Raw genomic sequence first — 21,001 nt, 5'->3', positions numbered from 1 at the left:
ATACAAATTCTAACAGTCTATTCAGTAGGAGTATCAGTTGTGTATCCAGCTGTGTATCGACTGGTCGCGACCAATCAGCGAAGCGGGATTTATATACCATGCCAATGTCGGCTGGGTGCGCCCAATCAGCGAACCTTAATGTTAAAAACATGTCAAATAAAATTGCAAAATTCTCCTGTACATAATTGAGCAAAGAGGGAACATCATACCATTAAAAAATACGAGTTAATTTTCCTGGGCCCATCCAGTGCGTGGGTTCCAAGGCATAATAGGGTGCATATGACTATGCAGCAGGGATCGACTTCCTGCCAATGTATAAAACCAAGGAGTATGGAGCACAAAATGCATATTTTGAAGTGGATTTTCATGTGCACACCCACTATGTGGGTTCCAAGGCCTAATGGGGTGCATATGACTATGCAGCAGTGGTCGCCTTCCTGCCAATGTATAAAGCCAAGGAGTATGGAGCACAAAATGCATATTGTGAAGTGGATTTTCCTTGGCCCAGCCAGTATGTGGGTTCCAAGCCCTAATGGGGTGCATTTGACTATGCAGAAGGGCTTGCCTTCCTGCCAATGTATGAAACAAAGGAGTATGGAGCACAAAATGCATATTGTGAAGTGGATTTTCATGGGCACATCCACTATGTGGGTTCCAAGGCCTAATGGGGTGCATATGACTATGCAGCAGGGCTCGCCTTCCTGCCAATGTATAAAACAAAGGAGTATGGAGCACAATATGCATATTGTGAAGTGGATTTTCCTGGCCCCTGCCAGTATGTGGGTACCAAGGCCTAATGGGGTGCATATGACTATGCAGCAGGCCTCACCTTCCTGCCAATGTATAAAACCAAGGAGTATGGAGCACAAAATGCATATTTGAAGTGAATTTTCACGGGCACAACCACTATGTGGGTTCCAAGGCCTACTGGGGTGCATATGACTATGCAGCAGGGCTTGCCTTCCTGCCAATGTATAAAACCAAGGAGAATGGAGCACAAAATGCACATTGTGAAGTGCATTTTCATGGGTACATCCACTATGTGGGTTCTAAGTCCTAATGGGGTGGATATGACTATGCAGCAGGGCTTGCCTTCCTGCCAATGTATAAAACAAAGGAGTATGGAACACAAAATTCATATTGTGAAGTGGATTTTCATGAGCACATCCACTATGTGGGTTTCAAGGCCTAATGGGGTGGTAATGACTAAGCAGCAGGGCTTGCCTTCCTGCCAATGTATAATACTAAGTAGTATGGAGCACAAAATGCATATTGTGAAGTGGATTTTCATGGGCACATCCACTATGTGATTTCCAAGGCCTAATGGGGTGCATATGACTGCAGCAGGGCTGGCCTTGCCGCCAAAGTGCAAAACAAAGGAGTATGGAGCACAAAATTCAGATTGTGAAGTGGATTTTCATGGGCACTTCCATTATGTGGGTTCCAAGGCCTAATGGGGTGCATATGACTATGCAGCAGGGTTCACCTTCCTGCCAATGTATAAAAGTATAAAACAAAGGAGTATGGCGCACAAAATGCATACTGTGAAGTGGATTTTCATGGGCACATCCACTATGTGGGTTCCAAGGCCTAATGGGGTGCATATGACTGCAGCAGGCCTCGCCTTGCCGCCAAAGTCCAAAACAAAGGAGTAAGGAGCACAACATGCATATTGTAAAGTGAATTTTCATGGGCACTTCCACTATGTGGGTTCCAAGGCCTAATGGGGTGCATATGAATTGATAGCAGGGCAGGCCTTGCATTCAATTTATCATTTTTTCAGGAGGCCCTCCTGGATATCTTATGAAATGGGTATTGTGGTGAGTAGTGTTGAGCGATACCGTCCGATACTTGAAAGTATCGGTATCGGATAGTATCGGCCGATACCCGAAAAATATCGGATATCGCCGATACCGATATCCGATACCAATACAAGTCAATGGGACATCAAGTATCGGAATGTATCCTCATGGATCCCAGGGTCTGAAGGAGAGGAAACTCTCCTTCAGGCCCTGGGATCCATATTAAAGTGTAAAATAAAGAATTAAAATAAAAAATATTGTTATATTCACCTCTCCGGCGGCCCCTGGACATCAGCGGGAGGATCCGGCGTCCGGCACGGCTTCTTTCTTCAAAATGCGCGCCTTTAGGACCTGTGGAATGACGTCCCGGCTTCTGATTGGTCGCGTGCCACCCATGTGACCGCCACGCGACCAATCAGAAGCCGCGACGTCATTCCTCAGGTCCTAAAAGGCGCTCATTCTAGGACTTTAGCTGAGGAATGACGTCGCGGCTTCTGATTGGTCGCGTGGCGGTCACATGGGCGGCACGCGACCAATCAGAAGCCGGGACGTCATACCACAGGTCCTAAAGGCGCGCATTTTGAAGAAAGAAGCCGTGCCGGACGCCGGTTCCTCGCGCAGATGTCCAGGGGCCGCCGGAGAGGTGAATATAACAATATTTTTTATTTTAATTCTTTATTTTACACTTCCGATACCGATACCCGATATCACAAAAATATCGGATCTCGGTATCGGAATTCCGATACCGCAAGTATCGGCCGATACCCGATACTTGCGGTATCGGAATGCTCAACACTAGTGGTGAGTCATAGTTATTGGCAGCCCATCCACTCACAGCATAGGCTACAACAGCTTAGGAGACCCACTGTTTCACAATGGCCCTTTAAGAAGATTAATGCCGCCTGATGCACCAGTAAAAATAGGCTGTAAGAGTCCCTCCTTCATAAATGAAACAAGATGGGTCTGCTTATGTGTCACACACCACACGGCCAGCTATGGGTGTTAAATATTACAAAGACATTTCCCAGTGAATGCATTTGTAGTGGTTGAAAGCAATGTTAAAGGGACTCTGTCACCTGAATTTGGAGGGAACAATCTTCAGCCATAGGGGCGGGATTTTCGGGTGTTTGATTCACCCTTTCCTTACCCGCTGGCTGCATGCTGGCTGCAATATTGGATTGAAGTTCATTCTCTGTCCTCCGTAGTGCATGTTTCAGACATTTTTAGACCTTAAAAGGTCCCCCGGGGGGATCGCTGTAAAAATGCTCGGGTCTCCCATAGACTTACATTGGGCTCGTTGTTCTGGCCGAGTACCTGAGTATTCCAATTTGCTCGACCCGAGCAACGAGCACCCGAGCATTTTAGTGCTCGCCCATCACTAATTCAGATCCCTTTACATTTTTCACTCTTTGTTTCATTGCAGCCATTTGGTCAATTCAAAAAAGTTCATTTCTTTCACATTAATGTACACTCTGCACCCTATCTTGACTAAGAAAAAACAGAAATGTAGAAATTTTTGCAAATTTAATAAAAAAGAAAAAAACTGAAATATCACATGGTCATAAGTATTCAGACACTCATACTTAAGTCACATGCTGTCCATTTCCTTGTTATCCTCCTTGAGATGGTTCTACTCCTTCATTGGAGTCCATCTGTCTTTAATTAAACTGATAGGACTTGATTGGGAAAGGCACACACCTGTCTATATAAGACCTCACAGCTCACAGTACATGTCAGACCAAATGAAAATCATGAGGTCAAAGGAACTGGCAAAGGTACTCAGAGACAGAATTGTGGCAAGGCACAGATCTGGCCAAGGTTACAACAGGATTTCCGCAGTACTTAAGGTTCCTAAGAGCACAGTGGCCCCCATAATATTTAAATGGAAGATGTTTGGGACAACCAGAAGTCTTTCTAGAAATCACCGTCCAACCAAACTGAGCAATCGTGGGAGGAGAGCCTTGGTGAGAGAGGTAAAGAAGAACCCCAAGATCACTGTGGCTGAGCTCCAGAGATGCAGTAGGGAGATGGCAGAAAGTTTCACAAAGTCAACTATCACAGCAGCCCTCTACCTGTTGGGCCTTTATGGCAAAGTGGTCCAACGGAAGCCTCTCCTCAGTGCAAAACATCTGAAAGCCCACATAGAGTTTGTTAAAAAAAAATGATGGATTCTCAGACTATGAGAAATAAGATTCTCTGGTCGGATAAGACAAAGACAAACCTTTTTGGAGATAATTCTAAGTGGCATGTGTGGAGAAAGCCAGGCACTGCTCATCAGCTGCCCAATACAATCCAAACAGTGAAACATGGTAGTGGCATCATCATGCTATGAGAGTGTTTTTCAGCTTTAGGGACAGGATAACTGGTTTTCACTGAAGGAAACATGAATGCGGCCAAGTACAGAGATATCCTGGATTGGATAAAAACCTCTTCCAGAGTGCTATGGACCTCAGATTTGGCCGAAGGTTCACCTTCCAACAAGACAATGACCCTAAGCACACAGCTGAAATAACAAAGGCGTGGCTTCAGAACAACTCTGTGACCATTCATGATTGTCCTAGCAAGAGCCCTGACCTAACCCCAATTGAGCATCTCTGGAGAGACCTGAAAATGACTGTCAACCAACATTCACCATCCAACCTGATGGAACTGGAGAGTATCTGCAAGGAAGAATGGCAGAGGATCCCAAAATCCAGATGTGATTGTTGCATCATACCCAAGAAGACTCATGCCTGTACTAGCTCAAAAGGGTGCTTCTACTCAATTCTGAGCAAAGGGTCTGAATACTTATGACCATGTGATATTTCAGGTTTTATTTTTTAAGAAATTTGCAAAAATTTCTACATTTCTGTTTTTTTTTAGTCAAGATGGGGTGCCGAATGTACATTAATGAGTAAAAAATGAACTTTTTTGAATTTACCAAATGACCGCAATGAAACAAAGAGTGAAAAATTTAAAGGGGTATGAATACTTTCCATTCCCACAGTATATATCCTCACCAATTTATTAAAATTACATGCCTCCTACCAATTCATTACAATTACAACCCCAATTCATCATAACTACATGTCTCCCAAGAATTCATTATAATTACATGTCTCCCAAGAATTCATTATAATTACATGCCGCCGTCTGCGTACAAGAACCGGACCATAGAAAGAAGGAAGAAGTACAGACTGTCGAGGAAGTGCAGGGCGCATTCGCTGGATTCAAGCACCACAACTGTACGTCACATGTCAGTGTGATGTGCCTGGGAGTGAAGTGGTAGTATAATGAAAAGCGGGGGCAGGATTTCGTCCAGCGAGCGCACACCCCTGATCCTGGAAGAAATCTTAAGCATAATGAAATAAAAGGCTATTTTTCCACATCTAAACAGCAACTGTGAGGCATACAAGTAAGACTAGATTAACATTTCTATTACCTGTATGCCAATAGTAATAGGTCATATATGTCTCGAGGGTTGACAGATTCCCTTTAAATAAAGGCTTAAATATAGGCTCTCATGCACATCTAAAATCAATTGATATTTTTATCCAGAGACAAGATCATGTGACTCAAGAATGGGACATTACAATAGTTGACTGGCTATATTTAACTTATGTTTGATATCTTTTATAGGATAAGATTCCTACTATTTTATAATATACTATATAGGTGCGCATGTCTGTTGTGTGTGTAAATATACTCTTTGTTATGTCTCACTGGTTCCAACATTAGTTGTGTATCCTGCTTTTTGTGATTGTTAGCATTGTTTTCTAACAGAAACCCTTCTAATTACTATAAAGCACATAATATTAATGCAGTAAATTAATATGTGTTTGCTATTTAGGACCACCAAACAATATTAAGGGCATGGGCTGTCAAAGACTTTGCTCCAAATTGTCCCTTGTATGTTCAGATATTGAAACCTGAGAATAAGTTCCACGTCAAATTTGCAGGTAATGTCCATTTTTCACATTATTATTATTATTATTATTATTATTATTATTATTATTATTATTATTATTATTATTATTTTCATTTAATAAGTTTTTACTGAAAATTTTCCAACTTACAAAATAATTTGGCAACTTTTAAAGCATTAAAATTGAAATCATAAGAACAAATGAGTACGAAAGGTTAATCAATCTTAAAATAATTACCGGTAGTGGTAAAATTATATGTGTTAAAATGTCCTGAGATCACCTTCTAAGGATTTTTCAAAAACAGAGGCTGAACATATGCAAATAATTTACCAAGTAACCACCAATAAAATGCCCTAATAAATGGCAGCAGGGTTCTCAGTGCAGTCATCGGAAAGCTTCAGAATGCTGTTACCCTGCAGTTTAACCCATTATCTGTATGTTAATAGCGTATTTTACATGATAGGTTCCTTTTTAATAGCCATTAAATGCCACCATAGGGCTTTATGTCTGCATCTCAGCTTATCACAGTGAATTATAACAAACAGTAATTAGCAAAAGTCAAATGTGGCAAGTAATGACCAGTAAATAATACATGGGAAGCAGATAAGATTGGAGTCCTATTAAACACTAGAAATATTCTATATGCAAATGAGAATATCACTTCTATGGATCATTTCATGAACGATTTTCATTAAAAAAATAAAACTAATTATGGCGCTTTAAGGGCACTTTGATAATGAGTTAATGTGTTATGTTTCATTGCACACATGTGCAGCCATTTCACTAAACGCCACACAGAATTATGCATAATTGCTTTATACACAGTATAAAATTGAAATATGATTTCTTTTGGCACATCCAGCAAGTGAAACAATGCACAAAATGGCTTTGAGGGTTTTTAAATTCTAAAAAGCATTAGTCAAAAAAATTAAAACAAATAATTACTTAGTATAATAGTATTAAAATTCTATTCACATTCCATCACATCCTGACAGATGAATATTTAACATTCCAAACTCTACAGATGGAATTAAAGGGCAAAGTCATGTTTTCTTTTATGGTCAGACATTTTCCTGAGAGTGGATTACTCTTTGTGTACTAAACTCTTGAGAACTACCCATTTCCATGTGATTGTCGGCTACATTTATTCATCTGCAGTCTTTCTTATATAGTAGGGTTGAACTTTTACTTTCCCTTAAAAATTTTTGTGATAACAATAAATTTAAGTCATATAAAATGTAATATAAAAATTAGAATTTGTTGCAATTGCCTTTGGAAAAAAAACATATTTAGACCACCCAATGTTAGGTGCCGAGTTCCCTCCACTACATAGGGAACCTCAAACCATCTCCGCTGTGGTCTTCCATTCTTCTCCAGCCACAGTGGAGGAAGCTCAGCAGAGACGTTGGTCCCAGCGTCTGGCTTACGCAGATACTGTGCGCTTGGTTACTGCTGATCTTCCAGGTTTAGCCATTGCAACCAGCACTGATCAACGGCGAGTAGACACTCCTGGGACTAAGTCCTGCTTTTCCTCTACTGAGCATGCCCAAGGGACGACCTCTCATTAGAGGTCGGGGGTCACATGCTCAGGTCCTGCAGCAGCTCCTATTGGATCACTAGGAAGGTCCCAGAGTGCTCCCTCTATAAAAGGTTAGCATGGCTGCTAATAATAAATCAGTAATTGTGTGTGTGTGTGTATGGATTTACGCCTGTTCTGGTGAAAGCTCCGAATTATTCCCATCCCTAGAGTTGATGAATGTTCACATATGTTGGAGCTGTCTAGCTCCAGATAGTGCCATCCAGTACCAGGCACAATCTATACTGCGTCTAACCAGCAGTGACCACCAGTGCGGTGCTGTACGCACTCTGTATGGCTATCTCCAGTTTCTCCTGACAATCCATCAGTGTAGGGCTGGAACTCCCGCTTGATCCCACCATCTGACTCAGGGCATTCTCAGGCGCGAGCTCAAAAGCCACCGAGGATCAGAACGGGATCAATCACCAGCATAGTGGGGGTGAATTGCAGGGATCCCACTAGTATCCATTTGCTGCACCCTGTGACTGCTAACAGGGCACAGCGTTACCTCTTTTCCCTGTGACTTTGTGAAGCAACAGAGTTCGCTCCTATACAGACCGGGTGACGAAACCCGTGTCTATTCTGGCATAGTACCCCCATATAGTGCCGCCATTAACTAGCTGGCATGGTGGACCCCAGGCTGCAAAGGCACCTTTCCTATCATTATATTTACTCGGTGTGTTCCGCCAGCCCTAACACCCTACAGCTTACATTGAAAACCTAAATTGATTATTTAACAATGTTCCTCTACAAAAATAAATTACCAAATGTCCAAATATCAACGGGGAACTTCAATTACCATTAAAACATTAGTCCCATATATATCCACATGAGACTTAATGCACTTTTTAGATGTGGTTTTGAGCACCTTGAGGGGTGCAATTTTTAGAATGGTATCACTTTTGGGCATTTTCTGTAATGAAGACCCCTCAAAGTCACTTCAAATGTGATGTACCTAAAAAAACAATTTTGTACGTTTTGTTATTAAAATGAGAAATATCTGCTCAAATTTTCACCATTTTAACTTCCAAAAAAATTGTGCTGATGTAAGGTAGAAATGTGGGAAATGTTATTTATTAACTATTTTGTATGACATAACTCTCTGATTTAAGGGCATAAAAACGAAAAGTTTGAAAATTGCAAACTTTTCAAAATTTTCTCCAAATTTCCATTTTTTCACAAATAAATTCAAGTCATATCGAATAAATTTTACCATTGTCAAGACGTACAATACGTCCCAACAAAACAATTTTTGAATTAGTGGAATCAATTAAAGTGTTCCAGGGTTATTACATTATAAATTGACATTCAATTGAAAATTCTTGCCTCGTCATGAAGGTGAAAACAGGCTTGGTAGGTAAATGGGTTAAGGATCTATATCTCTCTAACCACTACTGCTTTGAATGTGAGACTACCATCATTTAATAGACAATCATCTTGGCTATGTCAAATACAAATTAGACTATTTAGCATATGATTAGTTGTATAGATTCTTGTCATGTCACTGCATTGTTACTGTTTTGCTCCTAAAAAATCTAAATTTTATTCTTTACTATTTTGTAAATCTACCTTTGGCTTTCAACACTGCCTGAATCCTACTACATTAGGTATACACTTGATCAGATTCAAGCATGTCACTAGTGAAATCTAATCTGAGGTCTCTTCTACACTTTTCCAAAGTTGAAGACACAAAAGCGCACAGAGAGGTCAAAAATTCTCTGTTGTAAAAAGGTCACAGTAAATAAGCAAGTGCCATTCAAAAAATGAAAAAATACAGGGTATTTAGTTAATACGTTTTTTTGCAAAAAAAGTATGTTAAGCTGCTCCACCAATCGCCAACATATACCCTTAATAGATCAGTCCTGTCTAATGTACATAGTCCCTATCTGATGTATTTAAAAACCTGATCATCGGTATAGTACCTGTTTTCCAAAGTTGATGCATATTGTTTGACTCATTTGGGTTTGAATACAGTTTTTTCTTCAACTCTACCCACTGGTGTTTGATTGGGTTGCGGTCTGAGGACTGCAGAGGCCAATCCATCATCTCTATTTCATTGTCATTGAACCATTTTTTGCCAATTTTGCATATGTTTCCGGAGATTTTCCTGTTGGAACACTATGTTGTCCTTTTCATACCCATAGTACTCGAGTGTGTGAAGTAACTCATCTTAAACGATACCCACATATAGCTAGCATCGCCTTTGGCTATGAAACAACCCCATATCATCAGGCTTCTTCCTCTGAACTTAAAGTTACTTAAATATTGAGATCCGTTTGCCACTTATTCTCCTTTTACTTCCAGAACCATTTGCACAGATCAGAGCCTAGTCTATTGACCTTCATCTCATAGCTCCAAATGACCCACCCGTTTTCATTCTTCTACTGTCCACTTTTCATACTTTTTTGCAAACTCGAGCCAACTCTTCTTATGATATTTAAGTCGAGTCTTATTCGCCTCTTTTTGAGCCACCGTTTCAGACTTGTCTGATGTGCGTCACACGGTGCTTGTATAGACTTACATAATTTCACTGTTAAGAAGAATATGAGCCACCTCTAGTGCCTTTTTATTCACACCAGAACTGATAGACCTTGTGATAAACCTACTTCTTTGCTCTGATATTTTACCTGAATGTCCATCTCTTGGTTTTTGAATAGATGGACTGACTTAACCCATTACTTGCCAAATTAAAATTTTTACAAGTACGGATTTTTCAGAAAAGGGCGTCCCAATATTCAATTAAAAATGACAATGACATAATTTCCTATTTTGAAAACATTCATTTTACAAACACAACACAAAAAATTGGACCTAATTATAAAAATTATAAAATCTTAGTTGCTTGAAGCTCAAGATTAGGCGTCCCAAAAAAAGGACATTGGTAGATAATGGGTTAATTTCGTATTCCTCTAACTGTCATGGCATTCACATCATGCATTTTGGCAATTTGCTTAGCCAAGACACTGCTATCGATGAACTGGATGATGCTGTTTCTCTTTTCTTGGGAAATCTTTTTCATGGCTGCTCTTCGATTCAAACCAGTGATCTTTCACTTGGGAACAACCTAATAACTAGTGATGAGCAAACTAGTTCAGAAATCGATTGCCAAACGTAAATTCGGCACAAATATGGCACATTCAGATTCGTGATAAGATACACAAGCAAAATTTTTGAAAATTGGAAAAAAATTGCAACGTTTGGTAAAAAGTGCAGGAAAATATTTGTGTTACTACAAAAGTATTTTCAGCACTTTAGCAACGATAATGGTGGGGTATCATGAGCGCTTGGCACTAGTTTGATGAGGAGAGTGGGTTTGCAGAGCTCAGAGGCGCGGCATTCTTGTTAACAGTTTTTTTTCCCTAACTTTATATGTGCACATTGCGGCTAGCCAATCAGGGCGAAGGAAAGATCCACAATGTCCTGACACAAGGGCATCTGTCACTGGCTGCTGAAATCATATGTCCCTCTCCAAACAAAGAGCGTACATGTTGTTTTAGCGCCATTTTGACACTGTAACAGCACAGAGAGGCTGCTCCTGAAGCTGGTACTGTTTGCAGCAAGATTTGAGCTAGTTAGCTAGGTGATTGTTTATCAGTCAGATAGTTTAGCTAGCTATTGTCCAGTGTGGCTGTGAAATTGATCTTCCAGCATTTTTTTTGCCATTACTGAGGTCCACAGACAAAGACATGTCATACAAGTATGTTGTGCACTGCTTCTATTGTGCTCCATGCACGAGTATAGAATAGTAAATCTTTTTCTTTCAGTAGCTAAATGTGAAACAGCCAGCTGTATCCCACTTGTCATTTAGTTCTGTGGTTATATAAAACTATCTGCAGACCTAACGTACATTAAAAAATATATAATTTTTCTATTGCAAAACGTTATACAGCTCACCATTTCCCACTTTGTCATTTTGTTAGGTTGAAATTAAGCTGTCTGCAGATCTCACGCACATAACCAAAACATTTTTTCTTTTGCTAAACATCATACAGTAAGGGACCGGACTTTCAAATTGTTTATAGCATCTAATGTTTTTCAGACCTTTCAGGTCTTTTCCAGAGGAGCTCAAAAAATTCTTCTGTTACTAACGTCATGCACTAGTGGGCATCTGACTTTCAAGTTGTTTATATCATCTAGTGTGTTATAGAGGCCTGATTCATAAGCCACCCAAAAATTCTTCTGTTACTAACATCATACAGTAGGGGACATTTGACTTTCAAATTGTTTGCAGCATCTAGTGTGTTACAGAGGCCTTATACAGAGGCCACCAAAAAATTATTTTGTTACTAATGTCATACATTAGGGGACATCTCACTTTCTTATTGTTTGTAGCATATCTTCTTTGTCATACAGGCCTCATCCACACTCAAACAATTCTTTCTTCTTTGACTGATGCGATTCAACATGCCATATTTCACCTTTTAATTTAGTGCCCCTGAAATTCAGCTGTTTGTAGAGTTAAAAATCTAATTTTTTGTTGCTTATACTGTGCTCCCACAACACTATTTGAGAAACATTACTGGGAAAAAGCAAGGCCATGGTGGAAGGGGAATTAAGCTTTGTGTTCAAGGTGTACGTGGGGTAGGTGGTAATATGAAAGCACTAGTGAAGCAACAACGTCCCATGCAAAGACAACTGGCAACATTTTTTTACTAGATGGGCTACTCCACTACCTTTCTTTGGCAGACTCACAGTGGTATGCCTTGTTGATGAGGCCCAGAAAGAGAATGTGCTCGAATGGATCACAAGCGCAGCAGCAAGTGGTCTCTCCTTCTCTTCCTCCACATCAACATCACACACAGTACAGTCCACAGAGATGGCATCCAAATTCCCCTTGCTTCCCCCATGTCCAAACTCTCCAACCATACAACTGACTGTATGGAACCATGGATGTATGAGTCTGAAGAGGTGTTCACACATTCTATTCCATGGTAATGACTTGTATTATTGAAGATTATTGTACTTGTTTTTATTATGCATACCCCTCCTCACATGTAAAGCACCATGGAATAAATGGTGCTATAATAAATAATAATAATAATAATGGTCATCAGATGTGCTCTCACAAGCTTCTCAGAGTCAAGATGAGGAAATCTGCACAAAATTTGTTGTAGCTTGGATCTGGGGCAGGACAAAGTAAGGTCCGAGCAGCATCCTAACTCTTGTCATCAGACATTTACCCCCTGGGGGAGGTGATCCTGATTAGACTCATATATCTGAGGCTCACATGGACTATGCTGTGCTGTCAGGTGAGGAAGTGTAGAAGGGTGACTCCAAGGTCGAGGAATGTCAAGGAAAAGGTGGCTCTTTTAATTATGCTCTTTGCAAACGCTGAACTAAACACTTCTAAAATGTGTCCCCTGATATCATGAAACCGACCCGAAGGTGGGACTTTCCTTCGTAATGGGACACAGCACAGCAGTCATTCCTCCACCCTTGGCGCCATGGGCCACCTCTTCAGCGTTGTTTAAATCTGTCCTGTAGCCTGCGCTGTTATGTTCAACCTTGACCATACGCAAATAGCGCTGCCCGTCTTCTGACAACATTTGGTGTCAGGCTGACTGTACCTGTGCGGCCACGCTGCCCGAGATCCCACCTCACACTGTCTTCTGATTTAATCACACTGCGGGCCTGGGATTCATGGGCATCCGCAGTGCATATCTTCGCCTCTCACTCACCTCCTTCCGGCCTCTTCAGACTGTGCAGCGTCACGGCTGTGGCATGCTATTAGGGATCAGCTGACGGCGCACAGTCTGAAGAAGGCGGAGGGAGATGAGTGAGAGCCGAGGTGAAGATATGCACTGCGCATGCCCATGAATCCCAGGCCCGCAGTGTGATTAAATCAGAAGACACAGCGAGGTGGGATCTAGGGCAGCGTGGCCGCACAGGCACAGTCCACCTGACACCAAATGATGTCAGAAGACGGGCAGCGCTAACTGCGCATGGCCAAGGTTGAACATAACAGCGCAGGCTACGGGACAGATTCAAACAACGCTGAGGAGGCAGCGCCTGGCACCAAGGGGGTAGGAATGGCGGCTGCATTGCGTCTCATTAAAAAGGAAATTTCCACCTCCGGGCCATTTTCACGGTGTGAGGGGACACATTTTATAAGTGTTAAGTTCAGCGTGTGCAAGGAGCATAACTAAAAGAGCCACCTTTTCCTTGTGCAGCATTACTGCTGCACAAGGTGGCTCTTTCAGATACAAACGTCTGGGGGGAGGAGACAGGTTCCCTTTAATTTCAGTTGTAGTGTCAGTGGTGCGGTCGCAGGACACCTTGCCAGCTACACAGCAGGGGAGCAGCTGACGTTACTGAACCCCACTAACACAGGAGCGAGTGTTTTTCTCTGTGAAGACAGCACTTCCGGGCAACAACTGGTGGTGTTGAAGCCCAGGGAAAGCAGGAGGAGCAGACTTTAGTTTTTGCTACACACACAGCAGGGGAGCAGCTGGCGTTACTGAACCCCAATAACACAGGAGCGAGTGTTTTTCTGTGTGCAGACAGCACTTCAGGGCAAAAACTGGAGGTGTTGAAGCCCAGAAAAAGCAGGAGGAGAAGACTTTAGTTTTTGCCGCGCACACAGCAGGGGAGCAGCTGGCATTACTGAACCCCAATAACAGAGGAGAAATTGTTGACTGTGCAGACAGCACTTCCGGGCAACAACTGGCAGTGTTGAAGCCCAGGGAATACAGGAGGAGCAGATTGTATGCAAAGGCCTGCACTGGAGGCAGTTTAATATCTGTTGTTGTGTCTGCATGGCGGTCGCAGGACAAGTTGCCGGCTACACAGCAGGGGAACAGCTGGCATTACTGAACCCCACTGACACAGTGGCGAGTGTTTTTCTCTGTGCAGGCAGCACTTCTGAGCACCAACTGGTGGTATTGGAGCCCATTGAATCCAGGAGGAGCAGAGTGTAGGCCGAGGCCTGCACTGGAAGCAGTTTAATATCTGTTGTTGTGTCTGCGTGGCGGTCGCAGGACACGTTGCCGGCTACACAGCAGGGGAACAGCCGGCGTTAGTGAACCCCACTGACACATTGGCGAGTTTTTTTCTTTCTCTGTGCAGCCAGCACATCTGAGCACCAACTGGCGGTGTTAAAGCCCAAGGAATGCAGGAGAAGCAGAGTGTAGGCCGAGGCCTAATTTTAGCAAATTGAAAGGGAAACTTTAACCCCCCCAGGCATTTGTAACTGAAAGAGCTACCTTTTGTAGCAGTAATGCTGCAAAAGGAAAAGGTGCCTCTTTTAATTATGCTCCTTGCAAACGCAGAAGTAAACGCTTCTAAAATGTGTCCCAATACCATGAAACCATCCCGAAGGTGGGACTTTCCTTCGTAGTGGGACGCAGCACAGCCGTCATTCCTACCTCCTTAGCGCCATGCGCCACCTCTTCAACGTTGTTTGAATCTGTCCTGTAGCCTGCGCTGTTATGTTCAACCTTGGCCATACGCAAATAGCACTGCCCATCTTCTGACAACATTCTGTGACAGGCTGACTGCGCCTGTGCGGCCACGCTGCCCGAGATCCCGCCTCGCACTGTCTTCTGATTTAATCACACTGTGGGCCTGAGATTCATGGGCATGCGCAGTGCATATCTTCGCCTCTCACTCACGTCCTTCTGGCTTCTTCAGACTGTGCGGCATCACGGCTGTGGCATGCTATTAGGGGTCAGCTGATGGCGCAAGTCTGAAGAAGGCGGAGGGAGATGAGTGAGAGCCTGAGGTGAAGATATGCACTGCGCATGCCCATGAATCCCAGGCCCGCAGTGTGATTAAATCAGAAGACACTGAGAGGCAGGATCTCGGGCAGCGTGGCCGCACAGGTACAGTCCGCCTGACACTAAATGATGTCAGAAGACGGGCAGCGCTAACTGCGCATGGCCAAGGTTGAACATAACAGCGCAGGCTATGGGACAGATTAAAACAACGCTGAGGAGGCAGTTCCTGGCGCCAAGGTGGTAGTAATGACGGCTGCGTTGCATTTCATTAGGAAGGAAATTTCCACTTCCGGGCCATTTTCACGGTGTGAGGGGACACATTTTATAAGTGTTAAGTTCAGCGTGTGCAAGGAGCATAACTAAAAGAGCCACCTTTGTGCACTGCAGCATTAGTGCTGCACAGGGTGGCTCTTTCAGTGACAAACGCCTGGGGGGGACAGGTTGCCTTAAATTTCAGATGTAGTGTCAGCGTGGAGGTAGCAGGACACATTGCCGGATACACAGCTGGGGATTAGCTGACGTTACTGAAACCCAATAACACTGTGTCATGTGTTTTGACTGTTCAGACGGCACTTCTGAGCAGCAACTGGCAGTGTTGGAGCCAAGGGATTACAGTTCAGGTGGTAGAAACATGAATGCAACAGGAGATCTGGATACTGTAGCCAACCAATTTTTTTTAATCTGGAAGAGGAGTTGCAAATTCCTGTGAGATCCAGGCCTTGTTCATTTTCAGAAAAGTAAGCCGGTCCATGTTATCGGAGGATAGTCGCATGCGACGGTCTGATAGTACACCACCTGTGGCACTAAAGACGTGTTCCGATAATACACTAGCAGCTGGGCAAGCCAGCACCTCCAATGCATACTGGCTAAGCTCTGGCCATGTATCCAGCTTAGAGACCCAAAACTTGAAGGGGGAAGAGCCGTCTGGGAGTACACTGAGAGGGCAAGCCATATAGTCTGTCACCATCTGACGGAAACGTTGTCTCCTGCTGACTTGTGCCGTCTGTGATGGTGTAGACATTTGTGGCGGGCATACAAAAGTTTGCCACAGTTGGGCCATACTGGTCTTGCCTTGGGCTGAGGCACTGTTTCTGCTCCCTTTTTGTGCTGACCTTCCTCCACTGCCTCGACCCACTGAGCTGCTTTGTAAAGCACTAGCAGCACTGCTCTCAGTTGGACAGGAGAAGATGATGGAATGCACCAGTGTGTCTTGGTACTCCCGCATTTTACGCTCCCGGTTCAACGGTGTGATGAGGGTTTGTAAGTTGTCCCAAGAGCGCGGATCTAGGAGGGTGTACACCCAATAATCAGCCGTGTTGAGAATGTGGGTGATACGGCGGTCGTTCTGCATCACCCCACCCTCGCTCTACACACTGACAACTTGAGAACTGTGTAACTCCCTCCTCTGGACAGCTGTCTTCCTCCTCCATTGACTCCTCCTCATCATCCTCAAAAAGTGTCCCCTTCCTAAGTATTTGTGAGGAACCACATTGCGCTGACTGTCCAGAAACAGATGGAATTGGTAACTCCTCATCCTCCACCTCTTCCACAACATCATCCCTTAGTGCTTTCAGTGTTCTTTCAAGCAGGCAGATAAGGGGGACAGTCATGCTGACTAGTGCATCATCTGCACTCACCATCCACGTGGAATCATCGAAGGCACACAAAACCTGGCAGACATCCTTCATAGTGGCCCACTCAGTGGTTGTGAAGTCTGAAAGGAGCGCAGTGCGACTTCTTTGTGCCTGATGCAGCTGGTACTCCATTACTGCTTGCTGCTGCTCACACAACCGCTCCAACATATGTAACATGGAATTCCAACTGGAGGATAGGTCACATATGATGCGATGTTCCAGAAGGCGGAATCGGCGCTGCAGAGCTGCAATGCGCGATCTTGCCATGCTGGAACGCCGCAAGTGAGCACACTCTAGGCAGACCTTGTGCAGTAGTGCATCAAGATCCGGATAGTCCCTCAATAAACTCTGCACGACCAAGTTGAGCACATGTGCCAGACATGGGATGTGAGTGAGGTTGCCTAGGGCCAGAGCTGCCACCAGATTTCGGCCATTGTCACACACTACCATGCCTGGCTGGAGATTCGCTGGCACAAACCACATGTCGCTCTCCTGCTTGATGGCATTCCAGAGCTCCTGCGCTGTGTGACTTCGATTCCCTGAAGAAATTAATTTCAGTACAGCCTGTTGACGTTTGGCCACGGCTGTGCTCATTTTGGTCATAACTAGTGTTGAGCAATACCTTCCGATATTTGAAAGTATCGGTATCGGATTGTATCGGCCGATATCCGAAAAATATCGAATATCGCCGATACTGATACCCGAGACCAATACAAGTCAATGGAACTCAAATATCGGAAGTGATCCTGGAATGGTTCCCAGGGTCTGAAGGAGAGGAAACTCTCCTTCAGGCCCTGGGATCCATAATCATGTAAAAAATAAAGAATACAAATAAAAAATATGGATATACTCACCCCTACGGCAGACCTTGGACCTTAGCGGTGTAACAGGCAGCCTCCGTTCCTAAGAATGCAGGGTGAAGGACCTTCGAGGGTACGGTGACCCCTCCTAGAGGGGGGGTACTGTTGTGAATTCTGCTCTTGGGTTCCCTCCAGTGGTTGTAGGTGGGAATGCAGTTGTCTCTGAGTCACAGTCCTGGCCAGGTGTATCTGTTAATTGCTGTTCTGACTGGGATATTTAAGTGTGCAGGATTCATTAGCCCTTGCCAGTTGTCAATGTTTCTTTGAAAGTATTGGATCTCTGCCTGGCCTCTCCTGCTTAACTGCCAGTTCAGCAAGATAAGTGTCTGTTTCTTATTCTGAAGCACATATGCTGTGTGCTTATTTTCAGTGCTCATCTTTTGTTTCTATTTGTCCAGCTTAGACTGTGTCAGTAGTTTTTTCTCAGTCTGGTTGGATTCTCTGGAGTTGCAGATATACTCTCCACATCTTTAGTTAGGTGGTGGAGTTTTGTATTTTCTGCTGTGGATATTTTTGTAGTAATTTTATGCTGACCGCTTAGTATCCTGTCCTGTCCTTTTCTATTTAGCTAGAATTGGCCTCCTTTGCTAAGCCTGTTTTCTGCCTGCGTGTGTCTTTTCCTCTCCAAATCACAGTCATTATTTGTGGGGGGCTTCCTATCCTTTGGGGGTCTACTCTGAGGCAAGATAGTTTTCCTATTTCCATCTTTAGGGGAATTTTGTCCTCCGGCTGTGTCGAGGTGTCTAGGTTTTGTTAGACACACCCCACGGCTACTTCTAGTTGCGGTTATAAGATCAGGGTTCGCGGTCAGTATAGTTACCACTTACTCCAGTGAAGGTTTTCATGCTGCTCCAAGGCCACCTAATCATAACAACTAATTGAGAAACAGACAATGGAATGGTATGAGGCAGTGACGCACCCTGAGCTGACTACAACCAGCTGTGGCGGCAGAACAGACTACAGAGCGAGCTGCACTCACACACAGACCGTGCAGACAGCCGTAAACGGCGCTGCAAGGCCAAAACAAGCTCTATGTAATCCTATATAGTGTTTTTCCACAATCTAGTAGGATACAGATGGAAAGCCACTAATAGGATACATTTGAAAAAATGTTCAGCAGGCTGCACTAATTGCATAAAAGGACAATGGATTGAACAGTATGAGGCAGTGACGCACCTTGAGCTGACTACAACCAGCGGTGGCTGCGGACAGACTACAGAGTGAGCTGCACTAACACAGAGACCTTTCAGACAGCTGTGAACAGCGCTGCAAGGCAAAAGCAAGGTTCTCACACAGCGGTTGCTAAATTAGCCTGGGTAAAGCACAATGAAGCAAATCGCTATCTCTAAACTGGCCCTCAGTCAGAACACAGCTTCTTGTCCCTAACTGAATTCACAGCAGAGTGAGCCCAAAATGGCGGCGGCGACTTTTATAGTGCATCATGACATAATTTCAGCAGCCAATCACAGCCATGCCAGTAGTTACATGCCTACCATGCAGAACAGGATGTGCCCACACTTCTAATCATTCCTCATTGACTGAATTTGGGCTCTTAGAATTATGGGAACTTCCGATTCCGGTATCCGATATACTGAAAGTATCGGAACTCGGTATTGGAATTCTGATACCGCAAATATCGGCCGATACCCGATACTTGTGGTATCGGAATGCTCAACACTAGTATCCATCTGCTGGATTGGGTGTCGTGGAAGACCTGTCAGTCCATATTATACTATATAAACTGTGGTGAAATTGATACCACTTTGGTGGTGTTTGCCAATACTTTTTGGAAATGTGAACAATCATGGTTGAGTGTGCATCTGCTGGATTGGACGTAGTGGAAGACCTATCGGTCTCTATTATAACATTTCTACTGTGGTAAATTTGATGCCACTTTGGTGGTGCCTGCTAATAATATTTCTGCTGTGGTGAAATTGATGCCACTTCAGCAAATAACTTTTGAAAATGTGAATGAGTCGCCCTCCAGGGCCGTGGGCTCCAAGGTACCGGGTCCGGTACTTAAAGGGGATGTCATGATGGCGGCGACCCGGTCTGTGGCCCTAGGTGCCCAAATAAAAAGGAATGTCTGTAAGGGGTTTTTGAATAAAGTTTGTGTTCGTGACTAGTGTTGAGCGATACCGTCCGATACTTGAAAGTATCGGTATCGGATAGTATCGGCCGATACCCGAAAAATATCGGATATCGCCGATACCGATATCCGATACCAATACAAGTCAATGGGACATCAAGTATCGGAATGTATCCTCATGGATCCCAGGGTCTGAAGGAGAGGAAACTCTCCTTCAGGCCCTGGGATCCATATTAAAGTGTAAAATAAAGAATTAAAATAAAAAATATTGTTATATTCACCTCTCCGGCGGCCCCTGGACATCAGCGGGAGGATCCGGCGTCCGGCACGGCTTCTTTCTTCAAAATGCGCGCCTTCAGGACCTGTGGAATGACGTCCCGGCTTCTGATTGGTCGCGTGCCGCCCATGTGACCGCCACGCGACCAATCAGAAGCCGCGACGTCATTCCTCAGGTCCTAGAAGGCGCTCATTCTAGGACTTTAGCTGAGGAATGACGTCGCGGCTTCTGATTGGTCGCGTGGCGGTCACATGGGCGGCACGCGACCAATCAGAAGCCGGGACGTCATTCCACAGGTCCTGAAGGCGCGCATTTTGAAGAAAGAAGCCGTGCCGGACGCCGGATCCTCCCGCTGATGTCCAGGGGCCGCCGGAGAGGTGAATATAACAATATTTTTTATTTTAATTCTTTATTTTACACTTCCGATACCGATACCCGATATCACAAAAATATCGGATCTCGGTATCGGAATTCCGATACCGCAAGTATCGGCCGATACCCGATACTTGCGGTATCGGAATGCTCAACACTATTCGTGACGCAACCTGTGGTATTCGGTCAGTGGGGGATCGGCGCTGTTTAAAGGGGTCCTCTGGGGAGATATTATGGCAGCTAAGATGGTATAACTTCCCACAGGTGATGTAGGTCCCCAGGACTCCCAGTGTATTAAAGAGGATGGTGAGTGGTGCAGTAAAGAACGGAGGACACAGGTTTGCAGTTACTTTACCTGGTTTACTGAAGGCATCATGCAACCGCAGTCCAGGGCACCAGATCACAGGTACAGAGTCCGGCCGGCTTGGAAGCAAGTTCAGAGTCTTCTTTACCAGGTGGAAATGAAAGTTTTTCTACCAGCTCTTTGGTATAGTCCCTTGCTGCCTGTGGCTTCTGACAAGTTCCTCACAGCTCTCTCTGTCCTCCATAAAGGTGGGACACTAACCCTTATGACAGGTGGATTGAGCCTTTTAGAGGGTCTCTATCATGACCCGGGCTCTATGTGCCACTGTGCCTCCTGGGTTTTAGGGCAGACAGGTGATGTGTAATCCAGCAGTCCTGCCGGTTTCTGCTGTGCCTCCTGGAGTCCGACACAACCTCGGTCTTCCGGTCTACGGGGAATCTGCGCTCTGCAGGGAGATAGCCCAGTCA

General features: G+C 44.2%; 1 protein-coding gene across 1 annotated transcript in view; it reads left to right on the top strand.

Annotated features, from left to right (window-relative positions):
* The window catches only part of KCNT2 (potassium sodium-activated channel subfamily T member 2), a 1,033,274-nt gene that overhangs the window by 522,314 nt on the left and 489,959 nt on the right, over positions 1-21,001 (top strand). The window contains exon 13 of the mRNA XM_069737282.1: positions 5,632-5,740. Within this exon, the coding sequence (XP_069593383.1) occupies positions 5,632-5,740 (109 nt within the window). The remainder of the gene's footprint in view (positions 1-5,631; positions 5,741-21,001) is intronic.

The sequence above is a fragment of the Ranitomeya imitator genome, chromosome 8 (assembly GCF_032444005.1).
Source record: "Ranitomeya imitator isolate aRanImi1 chromosome 8, aRanImi1.pri, whole genome shotgun sequence".
In the NCBI taxonomy this organism is placed as follows: Eukaryota; Metazoa; Chordata; class Amphibia; order Anura; family Dendrobatidae; genus Ranitomeya; species Ranitomeya imitator.
This window is presented reverse-complemented; position numbering and strand designations above follow the sequence as displayed.